General features: G+C 34.0%; 2 protein-coding genes and 1 pseudogene across 7 annotated transcripts; 1 reads left to right on the top strand and 2 right to left on the bottom strand.

Annotated features, from left to right (window-relative positions):
* Window positions 1–5,386: 5,386 nt before the first annotated feature.
* Window positions 5,387–27,451, bottom strand: LOC101493369 (uncharacterized). Of its 5 annotated transcripts, none has more exons than XR_003474219.2 (15): window positions 27,175–27,450; window positions 26,876–27,003; window positions 26,514–26,646; window positions 25,171–25,327; window positions 25,018–25,096; window positions 19,937–19,977; window positions 19,705–19,821; window positions 18,878–18,958; window positions 11,579–11,641; window positions 11,454–11,505; window positions 6,750–6,810; window positions 6,597–6,644; window positions 6,345–6,380; window positions 6,173–6,247; window positions 5,387–5,787 (listed from the first exon to the last, which is right to left on the bottom strand). XR_003474219.2 is itself a non-coding variant. In XM_004510024.3 (15 exons), the coding sequence occupies exons 1-15, from the start codon at window positions 27,332–27,334 to the stop codon at window positions 5,728–5,730; spliced, it is 1,305 nt and encodes a 434-aa protein (XP_004510081.1). In that variant the 5' UTR covers window positions 27,335–27,449; the 3' UTR covers window positions 5,387–5,727. The 5 variants fall into 5 exon arrangements, 4 of the variants coding, with proteins under 4 accessions (XP_004510081.1, XP_073227182.1, XP_073227183.1 ...); XM_004510024.3 differs by having other exon boundaries at window positions 6,736–6,810; window positions 27,175–27,449; XM_073371081.1 differs by lacking the exons at window positions 6,173–6,247; window positions 6,345–6,380 and having other exon boundaries at window positions 6,736–6,810; window positions 27,175–27,451.
* On the top strand, window positions 16,856–17,815 carry LOC105852560 (uncharacterized). 2 transcript variants are annotated; one of them, XM_073371086.1, is made up of 3 exons: window positions 16,856–16,996; window positions 17,107–17,503; window positions 17,590–17,815. In XM_073371086.1, exons 2-3 carry the CDS (start codon window positions 17,195–17,197, stop codon window positions 17,788–17,790), a joined length of 510 nt encoding a protein of 169 aa, XP_073227187.1. In that variant the 5' UTR covers window positions 16,856–16,996; window positions 17,107–17,194; the 3' UTR covers window positions 17,791–17,815. The 2 variants fall into 2 exon arrangements, with proteins under 2 accessions (XP_073227187.1, XP_073227186.1); XM_073371085.1 differs by lacking the exon at window positions 16,856–16,996 and having other exon boundaries at window positions 17,012–17,503.
* Window positions 19,984–25,011, bottom strand: LOC113787700 (proteinaceous RNase P 2-like; annotated as a pseudogene).

Below are 27,451 nucleotides of genomic sequence, written 5' to 3'. Positions count from 1 at the left end.
CGGCATTAGTTTTCCTTTATGACAACTTGGGAGATGGAGCTATCCACGAAACTCGACAGCTGGGAGGTTACATGAGCCTACTATAGGTATATCATTTATATTAAGTTGTGTCATTTATTTATTTAATTATTAATTTAATTATTACGTTGTTATTTTATTATGTTAATTATGTTGCAGTGTTGGATTTACGAGCACTTCCCTAGGATCTGTAAGCGGGGTGATAGAGGAGCGGTTCCTGCGCATCTTCCAAGAGCATGTAGGTGGACTGCAAAACATGTTGTTGAAGGTGGATTGATGGCATATCGTCGGAGACTTGATGGGTTGTTGCTCGAGGATGTAGTGTTTACATCATATGATGATGATCGAGCTAATCATCCGTTTGTATCGATTTCGATATTTTCTGGATATCTTCGATGTGGTGGAGTCTCAGTCCCATATTTGCCAGAGCGATGTCTTCGACAGTTTGGTCGTATTCAGTGCATTCTGCGGGACGTTCCTCCGATGCCGGACAGTGTAGATTGGGTGTGGCAGAGTACTATGAGATCATCTGTAGAGACCTTTCGGAGACTATATCCTGTTGCGACTTTTCCTGGAGAGGTCACTGCAGACTACTATGCATGGTACATTAGTGTTTCACATCCTCTGATTCTCCCTCCATCCACCTTTGCACCTTCGAGTCCACATACTACTGTTGCTGCCCATGTTGGTCCATCATCGTCTGCACATGTTGGTAGAGACCGTAGAGATCGTAGAGACCGTAGAGCAGCTGAGCTTGCACATAGGGCCTTAGATATGGTAAGATCATTTAGTGAGATTCATGAAATATTGAGTGAATTATGTCGCTTGTATGACGATTAGTTATTGTGTTATTGTGATATGTATGACTGAATATTTATATATTGAGATATTTTGAGATTATCGACTGTGTTATTTTGAGATTATTGTAAATGACAACGTAAATGACAACTTGGGATGACAACGTAAATGATCGAATCGTTTTATAATAATCATTTCATGAAATACAAAATATATTCTAATCTTCATTTAATGAAATACAAGATGATTTGGTAAATGATGGATCAATGTGTTCTCATTGCTTCATACGTGTTGCACAAGCTATTTCTCATGTCTTTGCACATTCACTACAATAGTCTTTCCATTTTTGTGAGATAGGTGGCAAAGGACAATTAGACTTCAACTTGATCTGGACAATAAAATATTAACATTAATAAACTTAATTTAATATCATAAACAATAATAAATATAATTTAATAAACAATGCTAATATTATATAAACAATGCTAATTAATTTAATTTAATAAACACTAATAAATTTTACTTGTACCCAATGATTTCCATTGACGAATCCAATGGCTAGTAAACGTTCTTTTAACGGCGGTGCTTTGTTTAGCGGAAAGAATGTCATATTCAGATTACGAGACAACGACACCAATATGACATTATATCGTGTTGCTATCACGTAACTCAAGTCTGGTAAACAAATCCACTTATCTTGTCCTTGAGCACCCAGTCCTGATATGTTCAATGAGTTTCGCATTGATTCAACACTTTCATCGAACACTTTAGCATAAAGGTCTTGATGTAGACGAATCTCTTTATCCAAATGTGTTCGAACTAAAGGCCAAGATTCTTCAGTCCAACCTAACAATGCTGCAATTGCACGAAACCCACAATTTCCATCAGCCACCACATCTATTATCTCCTCAATATACGAATGTATAAGAGTAGGAAAATGTGTGTAAAATTGTTGTTTTTCATAATACTGTGATGATTGAGATGGTTGCCTTGCAGAACGTTGAGATGGTTGCTTTGCAGATTCTTAAGAGGCATCAACATACTCCCAATATGACGGATCACGAGGAGTATCAAATTCTTTCTTCTTTTTACTTGCTCCCTTGGTTCTCACCTTCTCTGGTGGTGCAAGTATTGATGTTGTATGTGGAAATACAACTTCACGCACCTTAGCCCTGAATATCCTTTGACTTACAATATTGTGTTTCTTCATGTACGCTTTCATTGCTTCTAACTCTTCTGAAAAGTCATAATCTGATAAAGATTCTTCATCCTCAAATTCATTCTCAAGGCTTAACTTTCTCCAAAAAACATGAATGCTATCTAAAGGGATAACATTACCAAATATCTGCAACTTTGCCAACTCACAAGCACATGGTAATCCATGAGTTGTTCTGATTGAACAACCACATATTGTTTTGTTAGTACCTACAATCTTCACTCTCTGCAACTGTTTGTCAATTTTTTAAAACATTTCCTTGATACACAATGATGCAGACTTTGAAAGAATGATGAATTATACCCGTGCTCAACATCCTTGATGGTTTTCTAAAAAGAAGATTGAATGATACATATTTGGTTCTTCAACATCATATTCACAACATCCCAACTTTTACACAAATCACCCAAACTAGTTTGCAACATGTTTTTCAATCTCCAATGGGCAGACTCAACTCTACAAATAAATTAAATAATACAAATTAAAATAAATCACAAACTAGTAAATCATATTTTCTAAAACAAACAAATCAAATTTAAAAATATCTGTTAGATGTTGTGTTCCCCAAATGCATCACTCTATTGGTCCAAACATTGACAAACCTTTCTTTGTAAGGTGTTAACCACGAATCTTTCACATAATCAACAAAAAGAATAATATCGGCACACACTAGCTTAAAATGTTGCAGGTGATGATCATACTCCTGTACACTACTTGAATATACAATTTTTTTCCATAAATCCATTACTTCTTCTTGTCTATCTTTTTTCACATATTGTTTGCATTTTGCCCCAACAATTTTGCCCCAACATCTTAATGGAAGGAGCAAGTACATAGAAACAAGGTTTTATTTCCTAAGAGATCAAGTGATGAAAGACAAGATAAAGCTAGAGCATTACAGTACTAATGATCAAAAGACTGACATCCTATCTAAAAGCTTGAAGAGAGTGAAGTTCCAAGAGATGAGGAACAATCTTGGATTGCCATCAATTGAATCACTTTAAATTAGGGGACATGCTAAATGTGATTAAAGTGATTTGTAGTTAGTTATGAATGTTAGAATACATTTAAAAGTAGTTAAGAATGTTATAATTTTGTTTTGACGGTCAGTGTTCAAATTGATATAAATTTGTAAAACAGAGAACATTCTCTACATGCAATTAATCAATATTCGTTTTCAGATCATTCTGTTTTTTATTTTATTTTTTTGACTCTTCTTCTCAATTTTAATTTCTCTCAATTATACAATATATACTAACAATCTATAACAATAATTAAAAAGATACGACTTAGTTATTTACTTTTTGTATATATCATATTCAATATCATTATTATTAATTATTATTAAATATGTTAAAATACAGTAATAAAAAATAATCTATACTATATTTATATATTTTATTTTTATAATTTTATATTTATTCTATGACACAAAAAAGTTGTATTAATAAAATATACATATAGCCATTCAATGTTTTTATCAATTACAAACAAAATATTTTTGAATTATTTTTACTACTCGTATTCATATAAAACCATTATAGAGTCAAAAAAATATTTGCTTTAATATCATTCATCTTCCATGTGTGAAACTACATCATTAATATATAAAATTTATTAATCAATTAAAAAAAACATATTTTTATATTAATTCTATTACCTTATATTCATTGATTTCAATTCTTCATCTTCTATGTGTTAAATCACATTTATGAGACCGTAGTTGACAAAACATTTCCACGTTTTTATACTTACATGTATATGGTTATTATTGTATCTCGTTTAATTTGCAATTATTCAATAGCACTTATTTTCTTACAACTTCTAATAATTTGATGTATATTTGGTAAAGTGATTCTTTTAATGTTGTATTTTATTTATCAAAAGTGGTTTAGATTATTTACGATATCATATAACGAGCAAGAATTCATTGATAATTGGAATTGTATTAACATCACGATATTTTTCAAAACATGTCATCAAGGTAATTCTATACTTACGACATCATACAACTAGCAAAAATTCATTAATAATTAAAATTATATTACCAGTAATATATTTCTCAAAACATGTATATGTACAAACATCACTTTCTACTAATATTATATTAATTGGACAATTAATCAATTCATGCAAAATGATTTTTTGTTCATCATGATAGTTCAAGAAAAAACAATTGAGTGAAATAGGGAGAAAATATAAAGTTTATTGAATGACAGGAAAAAAGAAATTAAAGTTAGTGTATTCATAGAAAAGATAAGCCTAACATAATGAAAGTCTAAAAGAAATTTTGAATCTGAATCATCCTATTGTGCAGTACAGGCCTCATCCTCATCCTTCTTCTTTTGTTTGCCTTTTCCAGCCCAACATTCATCAGCAAAATGCTCAAACTTCTCACAATTATGCATTGTACCTTCTTGTCAAAGTTCTTTGATTTTTCTTTGGATTTACCACTTGCACTTCTTCTCTTTGATGAAGATTCAGATCTATTATCATACTTCTTGAACTTTGTTTTATTGTTCTTCTTCCACTTCCTTTTTTGATCTCTTTTCTTATTTATTTGTGTTGTCAATGCTTGATCCCCTGTCTTCCCTCCATTTATGCCATTCATCCTCAATTTTCTTGCTTCTAATGTCCCCTGCAATTCCTCAAGACTCAAGGTTGAAATGTCTTTGGATTCTTCAATGGCACACATAATGTAATCAAATATGGAATGCAAGGATCTTAAAATCTTCTCACACAACTTTTGTTCAGACGGTTTCTCACCACAACTAGTCATCTGATTCGTAATGTTTCTTAATCTTGATATTAAAGTTGATATTTTCTCTTGTTCCTCCATCTGCAATAGCTCGAACTGCCTATAAAGGTTTAGCACCTTCACTTTCTTCACATTTACTCCTCCTAAATAGCATTTATCAAGGATGTATCAAGCTTCTTTTGCACTTTTTGCATCATACATTTTGTCAAAGTTGATTGTATCAAGACATTGATGAAGAATGAATGCAGCTTTACAATTTTTCTTTGTGTTTTCTTTAAAAATTGATCTATATGATTTTGTTGGATTGGCTCCCAAATCATCAAACCTTTTTTCTATGATTTCCAAGACTTCTTGAAATTCAAATAAGACATGAATTTATACTCTCCATCTATCTCAATCTTTTCCATCAAAGTGTGGCATGTTCGTTGAAAAATTACCATTGTTTGCACTTGAATTCATCCTCATTTCACTCATGTTTTAATCCTCACACTTCACTCGTGTTTTCACTTTGATTTTGGATCAAAAACAATACTTTGGATACCAATTATTAGCTTCCAAGTTGTTGCTTGCACAACAAGAAAACAGAAAATGCACTATTGAACAAATGGTAAGACTTGTATATTTCATAGATTGACAATCATATTTAAACATGACATATTCTTACACATTCTAACTGCAATCTAACTAACTAACTAACTGATTGGTAAGTTAGTTAGCTAATTACTACATTCAATTATTACATTACTTGAATTATAAGTCATTTAATATTTACACCTGTCTCTTCACACAAATCAATTGAACACGTCTCAATCTTGGCATGAGTAATTGGAACTTCTGTTTATATAAGATTAAAATTACTAGCAAATCAATCGGTATCATGCCTATCCAACAGGCTTTCTTGGCATCAAATCAATTGGAACACGTCTCAATCTTGGCATCAGTCGAACTGCACAGGCTCCGTGACAGGAGGTATACAGTCTACCTTATACCGTAGCACCTACAGTCCATATATAATAACACTCATTAGAAAGTCCTAGTATTTTTAGTACATGCAAATAAGTTAACAAAACACAACTCCAAAAAAGAAAAAAGAAAAGAATGCAAATGGGAAAAGATGCCATGAAGGGTCAACTTGGTATTAGCCAAAACGTAATAATAGCTCTCTACACATACAAAAACAATGAGCAAATTATGATAGTGTGAGGACCAGTCAAGTCTCACAGAAGCACATATTGTGAAGATGGCGGTATCTAATCAGATTCAACAATGTAAAATCATCAATAATAAGCCCAACAAATAAGCATATTTGTATTCAGTAATCAGCCCAAGAGGGACAATTAGACGGTTTGCAACTCACTGAACAAGTTAAACAAGCTACACACCTTTCTAAAAAAAGTTGAATGTGTGTTGTCCCATATCAGTTTATAGCTTCCAGCCATTAATGTGCAGAAGTTCCCCTAAAATTACATCACAAAATTTAAGATGAGTATTTATTTACACATCAAATGCCCAGTGAGTGGAGCATATAAGTTGCAACAAACATGATAGACTCACTTGGTCAGACTCATAACGGCGGTAAGGCAACATCAGCTGTGTCAACCAATCAGCCACCATGAAAAAGATAGATGGCAAAACAGACATGGGTTAAGAGAACAAAACACAATACAGAAAATAAAAAGGGTGAACAGGGGATGGATACGAGCCTAACAGATTGAAGATAAAAATGGACAATGAAAATTAACAAGGCTTCTGATAATCTAAAGTAACCAAATTACAGTACAGTACAGAAATGACAATCGAACTTACAGTTTTCTCCCCAGTAGGACTTGAAAACTCCAAACTAAATCCAATATCCTGACAATAACAAACAGAAGTTTACTATAGAAGGATGTCTTAGGAATATCATGACAATTTGGAAAGGAAAAAAAAACTGTAGCATCAATACCATATTTATCTTGCCTTGTACTAGAGAAAAATCCCATGCAATATACGAGTTTACCGAGTCCACCGAGAGTATAACCTGAGATTCGAAGAGTATTGTTAGAATATTAGAAAATATCTTATAATATCTTTTATATTATATTAGAGTATCTTGAGTTATTATCTAGGATCAATTTATATTTATAGAGATATCTTATAATATCTCTCATTATTTATTATGATTTATTCCTGATTTAGGATTGAGTTTATGTTTCTCTATAAATAGAGATTAGTATTGAGTCTTTTGTAATCAAGTTAGCATTAAACTATTATCAATAATATTCAAAACCTTATTATTTCTCTGCAAAAAAAAATAAAAAAATAAACAAATAAAAAAAATATATATTATTAGGGTTCTTTAAACCTTTCCACAACCCATTAGGGTTTGGCGCTCCAACCAACGGAGTTAAAGAGCTAATAACACATAATACCCCATGAAGGTAGCCCTTATAGGTAGGGGCAACAACGGGGTGGTAAAGTTTACTTTGAGAATCATTATTATTTGCATGGTTATTGGGGGATTTTGGTTGATCGTTATGAAGAGATGATTGAGAATTATCATCCTGTATTTGGTGATCATAGTGGCTACTTGTGACTCATTTTGTGGGGTGTAAACCATGTGGAAAATTTGGGGATTACCCTGTTGAAAGGTGTTTGAAACAAATGGATCGTGCTTATAATTTTCGGGATAATAAGATATTGCAGATGTATGATTTTACTCACAAGTCACTTGCTAGTAGAAGGGATCAGATTTTTGGTGGAGGAAACTCTCCAGCCTTTGTCGTGGCAGCTGTTGCAGCCCTTATCAGTGGGCTCTTAGCTGACAGGTTTGGAAGATTTGCAATTCAATTGATGGGATTCTTCTTGGAGCATGATTATTCTCTCTTCGATGATTCCAGATCTGCCCTTACTCTCCAATTTTGATCAACGAAAATATGTGTCATTGTTCAAACATCTGTTATCTCTCCAGTTTTGAACGCATTTTCTTATTCCGTTGATTGATCACGACTTCGTTTCGTTAGAGTCGCGCTGCTTCTTCTTCGGTGTTTGTCATGCAATTTAGTTCTTACTAATATATTATAAAAGTGGCTTTTATTCCCACCGACGATCATTTCGGTGGTGTCCCTTTTTCCACATATGAATTATATTAGTGATGACTTTTTCCGTTAGTGGTTATTCTAACGGTGCCTTTTATTTTCATGACTTACTTTACCTTGGCAATTTGTCCCAGAAGCACTGGCCTTGCCTTTCTCTCCTTGAAGCACGCCTCTCTCTCCTTGAAGCAGATTTAAGTTTAAATATTTTGAGTCTCCATTATTATTGGTTTGAAGCTTCCAAATGCAGTTTTTTAGAAGAACGGAGCTTGCTTTTTTCAATTGCCTTCCATGAATTTCTCTGAGGCTGATGATCAATCAGACTATCTGACTAGGCTATATTTATAGCAATTCTCTTCGACTTCACATGCATCCCTGAGTTGCCTCTCCATATTTTTTATTATTTTGTGGAGCAAAATATTTTCTTGTAGCAAGCTAAAGCTTAGTAAGCTTTAGCTTGAGGGGGAGTGTTAGAATATTAGAAAATATCTTATAATATCTTTTATATTATATTAGAGTATCTTGAGTTATTATCTAGGATCAATTTATATTTATAGAGATATCTTATAATATCTCTCATTATTTATTATGATTTATTCCTGATTTAGGATTGAGTTTATGTTTCTCTATAAATAGAGATTAGTATTGAGTCTTTTGTAATCAAGTTAGCATTAAACTATTATCAATAATATTCAAAATCTTATTATTTCTCTCCTCCTTTTCTCTAAAATCCCACAATTTCAACAAGTATCAAAAATTCTCAAAATCAAAACAGAACAATGCAAAGAGTTCTTAAATATAACCACAAATGCAGCTGAGTCTCAGATTCAATAATCAACAGAACATTACATTAACACTAAATTATGCATAAAATAGGGGGAAAATTGTTACATGTTATGTACAATAGGAAGCAAAATTTATAAATTCAACAATGATTTGGTTGTCTTGCTAGTTTGTCTAATAGTAAATACCTAGACAAGAATGTCTTGTACACTATGTTTGGGAGAGATTTTCTTGGAGGAAATAATTTTAAAAACTCTCCTAAGGAACTGCCTAGTAAAAGGGTTATTTTCACAATAAACTGAACCAAGCAAGCAAAGTTCCAGATTTCAGCATAAATTATACGCTATTGGAGAAAGACCAAAACTCACATTGGCCATATCTATGGCCAAAGCAATTATTCTCACTACCAATTGAGAGCTCTCAATTAGTAGTGGGGATGAATGAACGGTGGTACTTATCCCCTAGGTACCAGTCTAGATTCCCACGAAAGGCAAAATCTTACTAATTTCCAATGGTGGGAAAGGGGGAGCGAGAAGATCGTGGATAACAGTGTCGGTCGGTAGGACCGGGCTGTTACAAGTTTGTTTTGGCTCTCACTGCTACTCATCATGAATCTTGGTTTGGTGCTTGTTGCTGCTTGCGGATCCTTTGGGTTCGTAGGTCTGGTTTCTTTGTTGCTGTTCGTGAAACTTGGTTTGGTTTGGTTTGGTTTCTTTGGTGTTTGTTCCTTGCTACTCTTCATGGTTCTGTTTAGGCACTTTCTTTTCCGTGTATTTTTTTTTGCTGTACTGCAATTTCATGACCTCTGAAAAGGAAAGAGACGATCTTTTGCCAACTTCATCAGCAAGAATTATGCGGCTTGAGAATTTCAGTTCAAGAATTATACGTAAGGGAACGAATGATGGAGTCAGATGGAAGGCGTTTCTAAGGGACCTACAGAGAAAGCTGTTTTAGATGTGTGGCAAGTCAAATTCTCAAATTATCTCTTGGATTCTCAGTACTATTGATCCTCATATAATCAATAGTACGTGCTAAATTACAAGTTCAAGTAATATGGAACTATTTGAATCGGATTTACAACCAAGATAATGCAGCCATACATTTTCAGTTGAAGTTGGAGATAGTCAATTACAAACAAGGTAGTTTTTGTCCATTCAAAAGTATTATTCTGATATTTTAAATTTGTGAACACTCTGCCAATTTATATGATGTTGTTTTGAAAACTTCACTCTCGGTTGCCCAAGAAGTCTATGACACAAGTAGGCAGGATCGATTTCTCATGAAACTTTGCCTGAAGTTATAGGCTGGTTGAGTTGCCATGTTGAATAGGAACATTGTTCCTTCTTTGGATACATGTGTTGGTGAACTTCTCAGTGAGGAGCAATGTTTACTTAATCAAGGAACCATGTCTCATGATATTGCCCTATGTGAATTCATTATGTCAAGGAAAATGGCTTCATGTATTTCTACATTGTTATTCCTCCTATAAATAATGGTAAGCATTTACAAGTAACTACAACACATTATATTAGATATTCTATTATCTGGTTTAATTATCCTATCAGGCTCCTATAAATAATGGTAAGCATTTACAAGTAACTACAACACCTTATATTAGATATTCTATTATCTGGTTTATTTATCCTATCAGCCTGACTTTTTTTACCTCCTAAACATCGCCAACCATCATCTTTCCGACTGTCCCACATCAATTATGTTTTTGTAGGTCCGTTAACTATATTTTACCTCCTCGGGTCTTATTATTTTTAGGTCTTAAATATAAAAAAGCAAGTGTATTAATTACTGAACTTCCATCTAATTTATTTATAAGATACATTTTGATTATTTTTTAGGTCCTAAATATAAAAAAACAAGTGTATTAATTACTGAACTTCCATCTAAGCCCCTCATTTAATGTGAGTTTTATTTTATCTAAAAATCATCTTTCCTATGAAAGTGAATCTTATTTAACGAGGGTTAAAGGTCCTTTTGGAGAGAAAAATTACTCCCTCTGTCCTTAATGATACGACCATTTTGGCACATTTATTTGTCCCCAAAATATAAGATCCTTTACAAATTTCTAGATACACTTATTACTCTTTTTTTAAATATATCTCTTATTAATACTAACATACTACTGAAAAACAATATTGTCCTGAAATATGAAAAGTTAACATTGAATGCATCTATATTTGATAGTTTAGTATATCCATATACTCTCTCCAGCCTAATTTATAAGCAATTTTTTCCTTTTGCACATATATTAAGAATTCTTGATTTTTTTTTAAATTGTGTTTTTTTTTTTATGAAAAGTACAAATTGAGTTGTTGTAACCAAAATAACCCCAATCAGCACCTAGGTACTCCCACATCTTCAAGTTTTTATAAACCAGTATTAAGTTACCGGAGGGAGTATTTTTTGTGTTGTGTGATTGACTAGTAGATTATGTCAGAGACTATACTGATTGTGATTGCTTGATTTAATTATCTTGTATATGTGACTATAATTTCAGATATTTTGTTTGAAGTTTGAACACGTACGGATTAAGTATAAATTACTTCTCTTGTATACAGTATATGCAATCCTTGAAATGGAGGCCATCCCACTATCTATTCCACTATGGTCTTTCTGGTGCTGACCACTCCATACTGCTAACCGCAATTGACAACCATGGTTATACACATACCTTCCAAATATAATTTTGTTTCCCAAATCATGCAAATGAAGGACAGGTGCAAAAGGAAAACGAATATGCCACAATCAACAAAAAACACGACAATAAATTTCACAAGCCTCGTAAATATACCTCATAAGTTTTCCCAGCTGGAACACTTGTCTCTTTGTAGTCATCATTTTTCCTGAAAAAGAACAACTTGAATATTGGCTTGATAATAAAGAAAATCATACAAGAAAGCAAGATTTGATATTTACCTTACTTCCATTGCACCAGCAACATCTGCTGGAATGAAGAAAGGAGAATTTGCAAAGACCGCACTGATCAAAACTACTACCAAGTTATTCAAAGAAATAAAATTCTAGTAACAAAAAATGAGAAGAAAAACAGATTTCCGTTCACACTAGGTTTAAATATTGGCATATTTCACTCATCTTAATAAATATTTTGCAAATTGCAACATTCATCAACCTAGTATTTTACTAAAATACATAATGCATAATTTTATACAAATAAAAAACTAATTGATGTTTCATTGCACCATTTCAAAAATAGCAAATTATTTAACTGCACTTTTGATCTTATTTTATCACATTCACGAAAATAGTCCTTTTTTAAAAAAAAAGCAAACTTTATGGTCCCTCAAGTATCACATTTGTTGTAATTTTGATGATTTGACATTTTTAAATGAGATACTACCTTTGGAATGCAATATAAACAAAACTAGTTCATATGTTTTGAATGAAATTAAGCAAAAACTTAAAATTATCTCATTTAATGATAATATCTCAAAACTACCCCTCATTTTATGTAACTTTTTACATTTCCAATGACTCAATTTGTTAGTTATTGAGGGTAATTTAGACAATAGACTTAAATTTTTATAGGAATTGAATAGATTAAATGTAGCCAACAATATTTCTTAATATGCGTAATTTGGCTATTTTTACTTATAATTCATTCCAGAAGTAGTAGTATTTAACATGCTAACATGGCAAAATACAGGTGAACTTACATATATTCACCTCATCAAACATTAAAATAGTACATTTAAAAATAACAAAAATATATTTTAGAAATAAAAAAATAGAAAAATGTTTATTTATTTTTGTAACTTCATTTTTTTAATTTCTGAAAATAATTTTATTATTTTAGTTATTTTTTAAATATATTATTTTAGTGTTCGATGAGATGGCTAAATATGAACCCACTTGTATTTTGTCACGTTAACATATGTAATACCATGTCATTTAAAAACATGTCATCACTATTTTTAGAGCCAAAAGTTCGGATTGGGACCAAAACTCCAATAAGTGTGATACTTAAAGGACCAATAAGTGCAATTTTGAAAAAGGTCGACAATTTTTGTGATAAAATAGAAAGACCAAAAATACAATTAAGTCTATCTTAGGTCCTAGAATAAAGGGGGGTTTGTTAGGATTGAAGTTAAGAAGTTAGTTAGGAGTTAATTTAGTTGTTAAGTTTGCTAGACTTTCTGTCTTATTTGTCATATGACTTATAAATAGGACTAACATCTCTTTAGAAGAGAGTAGTAAACTAAAATTACCTCCAACAACTGAAATTAGGAGATGCCTAGGCAATGAAACCAATTTGTGACAACCAAGTTGCGCTACATATTGCTTCCAACCCATTTTTTATGGAAAAACTAAACACATAGAGCTCGTCTGGCACTTTGTGAAACATAAGGTTCTTTCAAGAGAAAACATTACTGATTTTGTTGGCTCTAATGGTGAATTAGTCGATATGTTTATTAAGTCTCTTAGAAAAACCCAGGTTAAATCTATTTGTAACAAGCTTGATGCATATGACATTTATGCTCCAAGTTGATGGGAAGTGTTAGAATGTTAGAAAGTAAATATGATTAGTTGTACATACCAATATCAAAATCGCAAGGAAATCGTAAGATTTAACTATCTTAGTCTCCCTCAACGATCTGCGACAGTAGCAGAATCGCTTTTCCATCGAATCGAGTGAAATCAATGCGAAAATTGTCGGAATCATGAGATTGGGCGAGTTTACGGCAGCCCGTTTCGTTTGTTTTTGCGTGGATTTGTTTTCAACTTTTTTTACCCAGTTTCTATAAAAGGGCTTAAGACACTTTTTAACCCTAAAAACCCTCTCTTCGTGTTCACTTATTTTTTGCTCCTTGCTGATCGTTTTCTCCTTAGTGCTCTGTTTCTTGCTGGGTTTTTTCCTTGTTGCTTTTGTCTCTTTCTCTCTTGCACATGTGATGGCTTCTGGAAGTGGAACAGTGGGTGGTGGCAGTGGAACAGGGGGTGGTGGCAGGAAGAAAGGCAGAAACCTTCCAAAAAAGTGCTCCTGGACAGAGACAAAATGTTGGGTGGCTTCATGGTGTTAGTGTGGATGAAGGAACAAACAAAATCAAGTGTAAATACTGTCAAAATGAATATACAGGGTGTGTTTACCGAATAGCAGGTACTAGGAAGAAAATGTGGGACATTGTTTTTGGGTTGCAAGAAAAACTACTAAAAAACAATTGTCCTAGAGGATGAAGAAATCCTGATTTTGTTGATGGGGAGGAGAAAAGGAAAAGGTCAGAAGTGGAAACTGCTGCTAACATATTCAAGAGGAGGGGTGGGGGCGGGGTAAACTCTCAAACAACTCTTAACAACATTTTTAAGAAGACTATTAAGAAGGATGCAGAGCTACAAGTTGCCACACATTTTTACAACAATGCTACTTCCTTCAATGTGTCAAAGGATGGAGACTTTTAAAGGATGTGTGAGTTGATTTGTGATTATGGCAAGGGATGCAAGCCACCTTCTTATCATTATATATAAGAGTTAAGTATTTGAGGAAAAAGTTGAGATGACACATAAGGTTTTGGAGGAGCATAGAACTGTTTGGAAGAAGACCGGATGCACGATTATGATGGATGGATGGACCAATAGTCTAAAGGGTACATTCTTTTTGAGGTCAGTTGATGCTTCTCACATCTCTAAGACGACTGACAATGTTATTCAAATGATGGGATGCAATTGTGGAGGAAGTTGGCAAAGAAAATGTTATCCAAGTTGTTGCTGATAACGTAGCTGTTAGAATATTAGAAAATATCTTATAATATCTTTTATATTATATTAGAGTACCTTGAGTTATTATCTAGGATCAATTTATATTTATAGAGATATCTTATAATATCTCTCATTATTTATTATGATTTATTCCTGATTTAGGATTGAGTTTATGTTTCTCTATAAATAGAGATTAGTATTGAGTCTTTTGTAATCAAGTCAGCATTAAGCTATTATCAATAATATTCAAACCCTTATTATTTTCTCTCCTCCTTTTCTCTAAAATCCCACAACTTCAACATGGTATCTAGAGCCTATTTCGATCCTCCTTGAACGATTTCGCCTCTATTCCGCTGTCGAGTTCCCAACAATTAGGGAATATAATTATAGTTTCTCTTTTCTAACATTCCAATATTCGGTGAGATTTTTTCGGTGAACCGTGTCCCATTTCCGGTTTACCCCTTCTTTGTAGCTTTTCGTTTATTTTCAACAGATTAGTCGCAGCACTGTTCATCGTGTGGTACTGTTCACTGCGCAAAAAAAAAAAATATATATATATATATATATATATATATTATTAGGGTTCTATAAACCTTTCCACAACCCATTAGGGTTTGGCGCTCCAACCAACTGAGCTAAACAGCTAATAGCACATAATACCCAGGTAGCCCTTATAGGTAGGGGCAACAACGGGGTGGTAAAGTTTACTTTGAGAATCATTATTATTTGCATGGTTATTGGGGGATTTTGGTTGATCGTTCTGAAGAGATGATTGAGAATTATCATCCTAGTTTTGGTGATCATAGTGGCTACTTGTGACTCATTTTGTGGGTGTAAACCATGTGGAAAATTTGGGGATTACCCTGTTGAAAGGTGTTTGAAACAAATGGATCGTGCTTATAATTTTCGGGATAATAAGATATTGCAGATGTATGATTTTACTCACAAGTCACTTGCTAGTAGAAGGGATCAGATTTTTGGTGGAGGAAACTCTCCAGCCTTTGTCGTGGCAGCTGTTGCAGCCCTTACCAGTGGGCTCTTAGCTGACAGGTTTGGAAGATTTGCAATTCAATTGATGGGATTCTTCTTGGTGCATGATTATTCTCTCTTCGATGGTTCCAGATCTGCCCTTACTCTCCAATTTTGATCAACGAAAATATGTGTCATTGTTAAAACAGCCGTTATCTCTCCAGTTTTGAACGCGTTTTCTTATTCCGTTGATTGTTCACGACTTCGTTTCGTTAGAGTCGCGCTGCTTCTTCTTCGATGTTTGTCATGCAATTTAGTTCTTACTAATATATTATAACAGTGGCTTCTATTCCCACCGATGATCATTTCGGTGGTGTCCCTTCCACATATGAATTATATTAGTGACGACTTCTTCCGTTGGTGGTTATTCTAACGGTGTCTTTTATTTTCATGACTTACTTTATCTTGGCAATTTGTCCCAGATGCACTGGTCTTGCCTTTCTCTCATTGAAGCACGCCTCTCTCTCCTTGAAGCAGATTCAAGTTTAAATATTTTGAGTCTCCATTATTATTGGTTTGAAGCTTCAAAATGCAGTTTTTTAGAAGAACGGAGCTTGCTATGTTCAATTGTCTGTCATGAATTTCTCTCAGACTGATCAATCAATCAGACTATCTGGCTAGGCTATATTTATAGCAATTTTCTCCGACTTCACATGCATCCCTGAGTTGTCTCTCCATATTTTTTATTATTTTGTGGAGCAAAATATTTTCTTGTAGCAAGCTAAAGCTTAGTAAGCTTTAGCTTGAGGGGGAGTGTTAGAATATTAGAAAATATCTTATAATATCTTTTATATTATATTAAAGTATCTTTAGTTATTATCTAGGATCAATTTATATTTATAGAGATATCTTATAATATCTCTCATTATTTATTATGATTTATTCCTGATTTAGGATTGAGTTTATGTTTCTCTATAAATAGAGATTAGTATTGAGTCTTTTGTAATCAAGTCAGCATTAAGCTATTATCAATAATATTCAAACCCTTATTATTTTCTCTTCTCATTTTCTCTAAAATCCCACAACTTCAACAGTAGCAAATTACAAGGCAGTCGGAGATATGTTGATGGCGAAGAGAAAGAATCTTTATTGGACCCCTTGTGCTGCCCATTGCATAGATCTAATGTTGGAAGACTTTGAGAAGATACCACTTCATAAAGATACAATTGCAAGGGGTAAGAAAATCACCACTTACATTTACTCTACGACCAGTATGATTTCTTTGTTGCATCAATTTACCAATGACGCTGATTTGATAAGACCCGCCATGACACAATTTGCTACATCATATTTGTCTTTGGGATGATTAAAATAAAATAGGTCAGCATTGGTTAGGATGTTCACATCCAAGGGGTGGACGGATAGTCAATATCCAAAGCTTAAAGAGGGAAAGTTGGTTGAAGATACAGTCTTGGATAAGGACTTTTGGAATGATCTTTTAAACTGTTTGAGGGGAGCTTTTCCTTTGCTTACAGTGTTGAAATTGGTTGATTACTTTATTCTGAAGTGAAGCTAGCAATGGGCTACATTTATGAAGAAATGGATTGTTGTGCCAAAGAAGGCACAATCATTCTTCAATAGCGAAAAAAAGAGGTATGCAATCAGCCTTAAATTAGTCCAATTTTGCATGTTTAAAGTGTTGAGATTGGCTTATAGTCATGGTTTAGTTTGGAAACTAATTCTATGTTTTTATCATTATTTAGTTGTATGCCTTTGTGGAATATTATTGATGAAAGGTAGGATAGACAACTACACAGGCCTTTACATGTTGACGGCTATTATTTGAATCGGATGTTGCATTATAGTCCTAATTTTAAAGTTGATGTTGAAGTGAAGAATGGTTTAAATGAGTGTTTAAAAAGGGTGTTGGGAGATATGGAATTAGTTAACAAGATTGATGAACAACTTGAGTTCTTCAAGAGTAAATCTGGATTTTTTGGTGATGAAGTAGCTACACATGGACTCAAGAACAAAACTCCAGCCCAATGGTGGGAATCATATGGTGATGAATTTCCTGAGTTGAAACAATTTGTTGTTCGTGTCTTCAGCTTAACTTGCAGTTCCTCGGGTTGTGAGAGAAATTGGAGTGCTTTTGAGATGGTATGTTTTCATTCTGAAAATTACCTCTTGTTAGTTTTAGTATTGTTTTAAATAAATCAATTTATGTCTTGTAATTGTTTAACTAGGTTCACACCAAGAAAAGGAACCGATTGAAACAACAGACCATGAATGATCTTGTTTATGTAATGGCAAATTCGAGATTGGGGAAGAAGGTTGAAAGGAAACCGCATGAGTACAGCATTGAAGATGTTGATTCTGATGATGATTGGATTGTGGAGAAAGTTGCTGAAAATCAAAGCAGCTGCTGCTGTTCTAGCTGCAGATGAAGATGAATTTGAGCTTCCTAATGCTGTAGAAAGTGATGGTCAAGAAGGAGAAAATGATTTTATGAATGATGATGCAATTGATGATTTTAGGGTGGATAATTGGACCGATGGGCGCATTACTAACTTGCTTTAGAGTTTAGTTTATGATTGAGGTGTATGTTATGACTTTTGATTTTAGGATTACTGTCGTGACTTTTGGAATTATTATGTAATTACTACTAACTTTTTTGGATGGTATTATGCTATTACCTTTTGGGAATTATGTTATGACTTTTGGGATTATGTCATGACTTTAGGTATTTTGCTAATTAGTCGCATGACTTTTTTAATAAACTCTATGTTACGTAGGGAGAGTCATGTGACTAATTATCTATTATGACTTATTTTAAATGTTATGTAACTAATTATCTATTACGACTTGTTTTGGATGTTATAATTAATTATTTATTATGACTTGATTTGGAACTTATGGTTAAGTAATTTAGATTTCAGTTTATGATTGTGTATGTGTGTCAATATATATATATATATATATATATATATATATATATATATGTGTGTGTGTATAATTTTCATTTATGGTAAAATCTCACGATTTTTTTGTTATAATTCTACGTTTTGCGATCTTGCTACCCCTCCCCGATGTTAGGTAGAATCTTGATCCTGACAACATTGGTACAGACTCTTAGAATAGTACTAATTAAGAATAGAATTAGCACTCATATCGATTAGGCTTTTATTGTAATCCCATAATAAATTCAGTAAGATGTTTTTTTTATTTTTAGTCACACAAAAACCACAAATGAAGTTAGGTGATTTTTTTAAGAGTTCACATATGTGACCATTAAGTATCTTTAAACTTGACTGTCTATATATGGTTATATGATTTAAATTTATTTCTCTCTAGCATGAAAATAACTCTCTAACTAACTATATGTATGTAGATGATTTCTGTAAAATTTGCATAAAAACCAATATTCTGTAAACAAAAAATAAAACAGATTTGAAATGAGCATCAATCTAATGTATTGAACAAAATGTCATAAATAAAGGAAAATTAAAGAATGAGCAACATAAACTATTATACCTAATAAATGTGATGAACCTCTCAAACTCCATGGTGTAGACATCAACAGCTTGTTCCAAAACAGCTAACTGCTCCCTTTGTCTAACAAATTATACGCACAAAGAGAAGACAGAGGGTTTAAAAGTGCTCTACATTGTAAAAGAAATACAAGAACACAACAACTGCTATCGAGTTTAGAATAACAAATCCCCTCAAAAAATTTAAATACTAGCAGAATTCCCCTGCAGGTTGTGAGCAGACACAAAGGGAAGTAATATGCCCAGTTCTAATTCTGTCCCATCATGAAACAACTTTCAAATACAGACACAATTCACGAATTATGAAACATCACTGAACCTAAAATACAAATACACAAGCATCTTCATAAAAGTCGACCCTCCATCAGTTCTATGATATTGCTCAGCCCCTAAAATCTTCTGACGATAAACATAAAATGTCCTGAACCTCAGCTCAAATTCAATTAATTACTAGTGGTGTCACATTCAACTAGTTGATTATATAAACAAACAAAAGATTCAACTCGACATATTCACTAATCATGGCCAAAATTCAAGCAAGACAATCTTAGCCAAAGCCAACAAGCAGCTACCCTAATGATGTTTGCGGCTGTAGGCTGTAGACATGGCATACGTCTATTATAGCTGAACATCAACAAAGAAGTACTATTTTTCTATAACTAGTGGGTTTATTATCGAAGCTACTTGTTTTATTGAGTAAAATCTTTAAAGAACAGAAAAGAAAAATTATTGTCCAGCTGCAAAGACTTCTCCTATTGATCTCAAACATAAAATCCAGCATTAAACTACCATAGATGCAAAGTATCTCACAATGTCTTAGCCCAATATCGTGCCCATGATAATGAAAGGAAGAATCGGATAGATAGAATCATGGAGGTAAGGCTGTATAATGGTGGTCCATAGCGATGACGCTGCTCCTCCATGGGCCTACCAATAGATAAGATTTATCATGTGATTGTTATTGATATACATGTGTATATGTGTGCGCTCACGCAGATATGAGAGAAAACTTGAACAACATTGGAAAATAGTAATTTTGTACCCGTCATCATCATTAATCTGCCTTGTAAAATCAAGCAATACCTACAACTCAAATAGAACAGTCTTTTAGAATATCAACAAATCATAAGTCAAAACAAACAACCAATACTAGAAGACAAAATAATCTAAATAACAACTTTTGTCCAAATTCATGATAAGTATCACAATGGGGATATCAGTCGTAAATCAACCTATACTTACTACCAAGGAAGAAGGAGTCGAGAGACATCTGATTAAATCTATGAATCAAAATTACAAAGAAGAAGCTTTGATATATAGACATTGTGTGATAATAACAAGAATCCAAAAACATTCTAATTACCATAATTATAATATATAATATACATAGTAAAGTTAGCCTAGTTACACTGTTTACATACATTCCAATGCAAGAAGCTTTTGTTGTAAAAACCAGGTATCTGGCATGCACAATTGTAGAGACTAATCCCTCGAGTTAATTAAGATTCATTTCAGATGTTGGCCTCTTTCAACATATTTGTTGCTATATCCGCGAGCTAGGGGTTGAACCCCCAATCAAATGTTTAAGGGACCCGATCTAATGGAAGCAATTGTCCCCAATACTCTTTATATTCAACAGTCCCTACCATCATAAAATAAGAGCACCTGGCTCTGCTCACTATTCATGTCACACCAAGCTTGGTACATGTATATAACTTTTTTATTTTTTTATAAGGAAATGCAATAAATTTATTTCAGTAAAAAAAATCTATAAACAGTATTACAAAGTATACAACAACTTAAATAAGCCTCAGTTTAAATAATCACCAATGCCTTTTTCCATGTAAGATTAGGGTGGACAACATGAATTAAATAATGTCATAAGGTCCTATCATAGATTATGCCAAAGGATGACCCAAATAAAATAACCCTTTGTTTCAATTGGTTTAAAACCATTGAAAGTGTAGAAAACTCAATAAACAGCAGACAGGTAGCGGCTGTTCACCTTAAGAACCATCTTTACGGCCACCAGCAACCTTGAAAGCGGTTAAAGGTGAAAGAACAGGCCAATGGAAAAAATTATCATGAAGGATGAGACCTCTCTTTTCTTTTACCAGTCAAGGAAGTACTGTATTCTCAATGACTTGGGAATCTAAGCTACAAACACTGTCTGCTAAATTATGTGGCTGGTCCAGGTGACTATTTCCAGAAGTATCCACACCATTAGAAAGAGTGCCAAAAGCATGAACAGCACTTGCCTGCGTAACGCAGAGCAAAGGTTTCAAAGACTCGTTGCTAGTGCCCAGTGCCAAAGGCACATGCCATGATCCGTTTTCCGATTGCTGGATAACCAACGAATATGATGGTGGCATCTAAAGTTTAAAGTTCCCCTTAACAAAGTGTAGTGAACTTGATGTCTTTCTTTCCACTGATTAAAAAAGTTGCATCCTAGGAGTTCAAATATGTGATCTAGCATTTCATCATTTGTCACAAGCAAGCACCTGAGTTTTACTGCAGCGGAGCCAATACCAATCATCATTTGATCCATTTCGGGTTGTATATAGCACATCGTTTTGCATACACTCCTGTACCAGTTTTCTGCTGGAAGGATTTTTCATCAGCCCTCTCACGCGCTTGTTGTGTAGGATAACCAGTGGTCATTTTTTCCCACTCTGGTCCTACAATTCTTTCACAACATCATCAAGCTGAAAAATGCTAAATCCACCGCCAGCAAAATTTTGCTGGTAGAGCCCAACATTTGCACCATCCACTATGGCTTCATAACAATCGTGTTTCTCAAGCCAGCCCTGAAACTCACTATAATGTGTCCTGACCTCACGCTCCACAGCCAATGCAGCAACAGATAAAGCAAATTTCTCCATTTCAACATCATCAATATCCACACAAACCAATTGCTCACCACATCCACAACAAATCCCATCACCATCAACACTAATTCTAGACACAACCCAATCCCCTTTTCCAACCGACCCCCAACCATGCCACCCTCCTCCATTCCTCAAAACCCCCTCACTAACCCTCCTCACATCCAAATCTTCTTCACAAACCTCACGTGCCTTGTCACTCCGACACCACTCCTCAATTATTGTCGCTGTTGATTCCACTACGCACCTCACATCGCTCCTCAACTTGTGAAGATACCTATAGACCCTATCAGCCCTACCCTTCTTCGCACTAACCTTCAAAAGCACTACAATGTTCATATGCTCCTCAACCTCTAGGCTTTATCAGCATCAAGAAATTCGCAGAAGCAGAACAATGCGAATTAATGAAAACTTGGTGAAAATATCAACCAGTCGGTTGTCAAAGAATAGAGCATTCATGTATTTGCACTCGTTCCTAAAAGGCTTGGATTTATGCTTGAATGCAAAAATATGATACCCTCGCAATGCTTATTCAAATAGATGATTGCTTACAGCTCAATAAACAACTAAAAGTTATCCTAGCAAACAACGGTGAGTTAAGACCTATCTCAAAGGACAGCTTGCGGAATGAGCATCCCAACTTTTGACATTGTACCCAAGGTAGGAATGGAAAATACCTATTTACTAGCTTGATGGGAAGTATGGAAAATATATGTTTTTTAGGAATGTATACATTAGGAGTTATGACTGAGTTTACATTACCTTGTAATGAGTGTAGAATCCCTAAACTAAGGGATTATGATATTTTATGTTAGGGACTTAATTAAGTCCCTATATATATATATATTAGGACTCTATACATGTACTATTCATTTCACTAATTAATTAGTACTTGTTGAATTGTAGGATTTTAGAGAAAAGGAGGAGAGACAATAATAAGGGTTTGAATATCATTGATAATAGCTTTATGCTAACTTGATTACAAAAGACTCAATATTAATCTCTATTTATAGAGAAACATAGACTCAATCCTAAATCAGGAACAAACCATAATAATAATAATGAAAAATATTTTAAGATAACTCTATGATTATAAATTGATCCTAAGAAATAACTCAAGATACTCTAATATAATATAAAAGATATTGTAAGATATTTTCTAATATTCTAACACTCTCCCTCAAGCTAAAGCTTAGTAAGTTTTAGCTTGTTATAAGAAAACAATGTTTTGGTGTTGATACCAACTTGAGAATTAGGTTTTGGTGCTGAATAACTTGCTTATTAGAACCACCTCTTGCTGCTGCAGCATTTCGAGATTCATTGGGATACAATTCATTATAGCATTTACCAGACTTCTCAGGAACAGTTATATTCTTACCATAGTGAAGCACATACAATTGTTCCAACAGACACCAACCACAGCAATGCAACTGAGGTCTAAAAGTGGTTGAGGTGGTGCATATAATAAAACTTCCGCTCTCTTTCCAGACGTTAAAGATCCGTTGAGATCATCACAAGTTGAATTGAAATATCTGCCCCAGAGCTATTGGAGCAAACCATCTCAGTGAGATCTTCTTCATTATTTTTGATCAAGACACCAGCAGCACCTCCAGACTGCGCAAATGTAGCTTTAATTGAGAAGTCACAACCCCCACGAACACAAAAAGCAATCGAATCAAATAACTTGAGGTAGAAGAGGAACAAAATCAGTGGGATTAGGAAAAAGAACCGGAGTTCTGACACTATTTTTAGCCTTTTCAGGCAATGAAGTGGTTGTGTCGGAAAACTTGCTGGAAAACTTTTCCAGCAGCGACGGCAGATCTTTGAGGTAGCAAGTGTAACTGTAACCCGAAACTAGAATACGAGGGCATATACAAAACCAGGAGGCCGAGGCAAGTTCAATGAAAGAGGCCACGTCTTAAACGGCTGCCGGACGCACAGTGAAGAGCAGCGGCGCATGGATCGGACACGCAGAGGACATTGAGGCGTGTGTGGTGGCTTTAGGCGAAGCAATTTAAGGTGTGGGCCGATTTGGAAGAGGTGAAGTTGATGGAGTGGTCGTTTGTCGGAAATATCGCCGGAAACATTGACGGTGGCAGTAGCAAACTGAACGGAAAACGAGTGAAACAGGTGTTGAAATGTTGGAAAAGAGAAACTATGATTATACTCCCTAACTGTTGGGAACTCGGAAGCGGGATGGAGGCAGAATCGTTCAAGGAGGATCGAAATAGGCTCTAGATACCATGTTGAATTGTGGGATTTTAGAGAAAAGGAAGAGAAAAAATAATAAGGTTTGAATATTATTGATAATAGCTTTATGCTAACTTGATTACAAAAGACTCAATACTGATCTCTATTTATAGAGAAACATAGACTCGATCCTCAATCAAGAACAAATCATAATAATAATGAGAGATATTCTAAGATATCTCTATGATTATAAATTGATCTTAAGAAATAACTCAAAATACTCTAATATAATATAAAAGATGTTATAAGATAATTTCTAATATTCTAATAGTACTTTTACCCTAAAACTTTCCATACATATGATGTCTAACAAGGCATGTGAGGCTACTAAAAGAATGACACTGCAACAAAGACAATTAACCAGAGTTGGAACAATTTCCAAAAGAAAATTTCACCAATGGAAAGTGGTTCCATCATGCATATGATGAATATCATAATCTTTCGTGATGCTCTAAATATCATGTTGAGAAAGAAGGAAACAAAAGACATGTCATTAAATTTGAGTGTCTAAATTACAAAGCAGAAGCTTTATTATATAGTTTTAGTGTCGTAATTACAAGAATTAAAAAATATCCTAATTACTGTAATTTCAATATAAACTCACCTTACTTATATTATTTAGTATTTATACATATTCCAACACATACCTTCACTTAAACTGATACATATTACATAGAATACCTAAAGGGTAACTCAACTGGTTTAAGCTAAGGGTTAAAGAATTGGAGGACCCAGGTGAAGGGAAAAAAAAAACTGACATAACAACTAATTACTAACTTTGGCCATTTCAAAAAAAAATTACATAGAATACCTAGAGAATTAAGCTAGTCCAATTACATGGAAACATTGAAATCAAGCTATCTATAAGCCAAAACAAGTTACATAAGCTGATTTAAGTAGACAGTGTGAGAGAATAGATCCAAACAAGAAACAAAAGAGGAAAAAGAGGCCAGCACAGCCGTGTAATGAAAATTCAAGATAACCATACCTCAGGAACTCCAACTAGGTACTTCACGAGAGTTTTATAGACTCCTGTTGCAGATCCAAGCTGAGCTAATTGCCTCCTCCTGTGACCCATAATTTGTTTAATATATTTCTTATTTATCCATGCACAGCCAACTAGAAAAGAGTGGAGCCTCACCTGTCCATTTGTTGTTTCCACAAAAGAGCATATCGGTCATGTATGCTACCACCAGAATTGACCAAAGCATCCACCTCTGCTTGCTTATTTCTCTCTGAGCGTTCCCGTTGTTGTCTGAGGAGAGTTCCTCGAAAATCTTGAGGCAGATATGTCATAACTACATATAAAATTTATTGATTTAGAGAAGAAAGAGGAAAAAAATTGAGTGAACCAAGTGTTGCAATTAAACAACATACTACTGAATCCAGAGAACATATGAGCTTACTATTATATGCATGATAAACAAGGAAGCTCACACAAGTTGCAAGGTAATACGCTGATGGTGCACATGAATAAATTCATGTGCCTCACACATTTGTTGACAATAATCTCAATATCTCACGTGACCGGTGTTGTCTGAGTTATTTTAAGTATGTTATTTTCCTATATAGTTCTCAAATTTTGGTTTCAGTCACCAAAAAAATTTAAAATTTTGATTTTAGATAGATGAAAGGGAAAGATGAACTTGTCCACTTTGCGGATGAAGGCGAAAGTGGAACCACATGACCTGTTCTGACTTAAGTGCCATGAAGCAGTGTTTAAGGCTAAGCACCACAAACAGTTTTCAATGTTGTCCAGGAGCGCATAAGTGCCAGATTAGCGTGAAAAGCTCCAAAAAACAGAGGCCCCTAGACAATCTAGCGCTTCAAAACCCACATCCAGATATTGAGCGGCAGATTCAGTGTCAGTTCAATAATGCTTAAGAGGTTGAAAATGTCAAAAAGGACAACTAATAAATAAAAGGGGTTCTAAAATTGGAATTTGAATTTTAAGGGGGACTAAAACTGAAATTCAAAAATTGTATAGGGACGAAAAACCTACTTAAATGAGACACAGAACACCTGCACATGGGAGAAGAGAAATACTAAGGACTTTGAAAATGATAATGGTGTAACATAAAGATACTTTCTTATACTCTATAACTGATTATAGACATTAACTATAGAACAAACTAACAATAATAATAATAATCTCCAGCTAGCTGATAGAGGACATTCATTTTTCAAATAGGTTTATTCTTCCACGTGGTTCTTTGGAAGACTTTTCTCATCATTTCTAAAACCAGACATAATTATTCCATGTCTATCCCTTTGCCCTGTATACACATGTTACAGATGTAGTGTTGCTTCAGGATTTCCACAAAGACAAACACTATAAATAACTAAATGCATAGAATTAGAAGCAAAAGCCAAATACAAGCAAGCAAATAAACTTTCCCACGACCAATTGAAATTAAAACACAGACAATTAGAAGCTTCTTAACCATTGAAAACGAGTCATTCAAGTCAAAGGCAAGGGAATACCTGTGTTAAAGACATGTTCAGCATTTTTTATTTGGAAAGATTCCAAACTCCTCAATGTATGCCGAAGTTTATCTTTCAGCTTCCCAAGCATAATGGAAAATGCAACATTCTCGGGTGTGGACTGCTGTTTCAGCTGCATCCAAAACATAGCTGTTATAAAATAAGGTGAGCCATTTTTTTTATTTAAATTGTTTTGTACGAACTCTACAAAACCTATCTCAAGTGAAAAAATTATTTTCGATTAATTATGTTAGAGAATAAATGAAGTTGCCTGTTCTATTTTCATGAGTTACAAATATTGCCGTTGCTATCATAAAAGTCAGTTAAAGGAAAGGGAAAATGGACAAAAAAATATACATTACCGCCTCTGGCCAATTAAATCCTTCAAGTAAAAAAATTGTTTCTTCAATATACTCTCGATTCTTCCACATGTTTTCATCAATCTTATGCGGAGGCTGGCTGTCAGCTTCATTTATTAATCTGATTTCTCCTGGAATGACATCAATTCCCAAATAAGATTCTAAAGTGAAAAATTTACACTCAAAAGCAAAACAGTAAAAGAAGGTGCAAAGACTGTATTAAGTAATATTAAAAAAAATGAGTGTATAGATAAAATCAAAAGAAATATTATCAAAAAAAAATCGAAAGGAAAGGAAGAAACCTTGGGTAGGAGGATGTTGAGCGAGCAAATCACTGGCCATAGAACGTAGCTCAGTAGTAAGTCTAGAGACATCGTGAGAAAGAGGAGTAAAGGGGTGTTTATCGTAGTAAGACGCTAGAAAGGCCCTAGTTATGGGCACCAAACCCTCTGTAGAAGCCATCGGAATCGGATTACCAGATCTATGTGATCACCCCTTTCTTCTATTCGATCAACGCTTATTCCTTCTGAATATTCTGTTTATTATGGTCAATCTCGATGCGACACGAGACAATTAGGT

The sequence above is a fragment of the Cicer arietinum genome, chromosome 7 (genome assembly GCF_000331145.2).
Source record: "Cicer arietinum cultivar CDC Frontier isolate Library 1 chromosome 7, Cicar.CDCFrontier_v2.0, whole genome shotgun sequence".
In the NCBI taxonomy this organism is placed as follows: Eukaryota; Viridiplantae; Streptophyta; class Magnoliopsida; order Fabales; family Fabaceae; genus Cicer; species Cicer arietinum.
This window is presented reverse-complemented; position numbering and strand designations above follow the sequence as displayed.

Excerpts from the sequence above, each read along its gene's own strand:
- LOC105852560 (XM_073371086.1), top strand. The coding sequence starts at position 17,195 with ATGTTGCATTATAGTCCTAATTTTAAAGTTGATGTTGAAGTGAAGAAT. Across the intron at positions 17,504-17,589 it reads ATTGGAGTGCTTTTGAGATG|GTTCACACCAAGAAAAGGAA; the intron begins GTATGTTTTCAT and ends TTGTTTAACTAG.
- LOC101493369 (XM_004510024.3), bottom strand. The coding sequence starts at position 27,334 with ATGGCTTCTACAGAGGGTTTGGTGCCCATAACTAGGGCCTTTCTAGCG. Across the intron at positions 25,328-26,513 it reads TGAACATGTCTTTAACACAG|TTATGACATATCTGCCTCAA; the intron begins GTATTCCCTTGC and ends TTTTATATGTAG. Across the intron at positions 5,788-6,172 it reads ATTCAACTTTTTTTAGAAAG|GTGCTACGGTATAAGGTAGA; the intron begins GTGTGTAGCTTG and ends TATGGACTGTAG.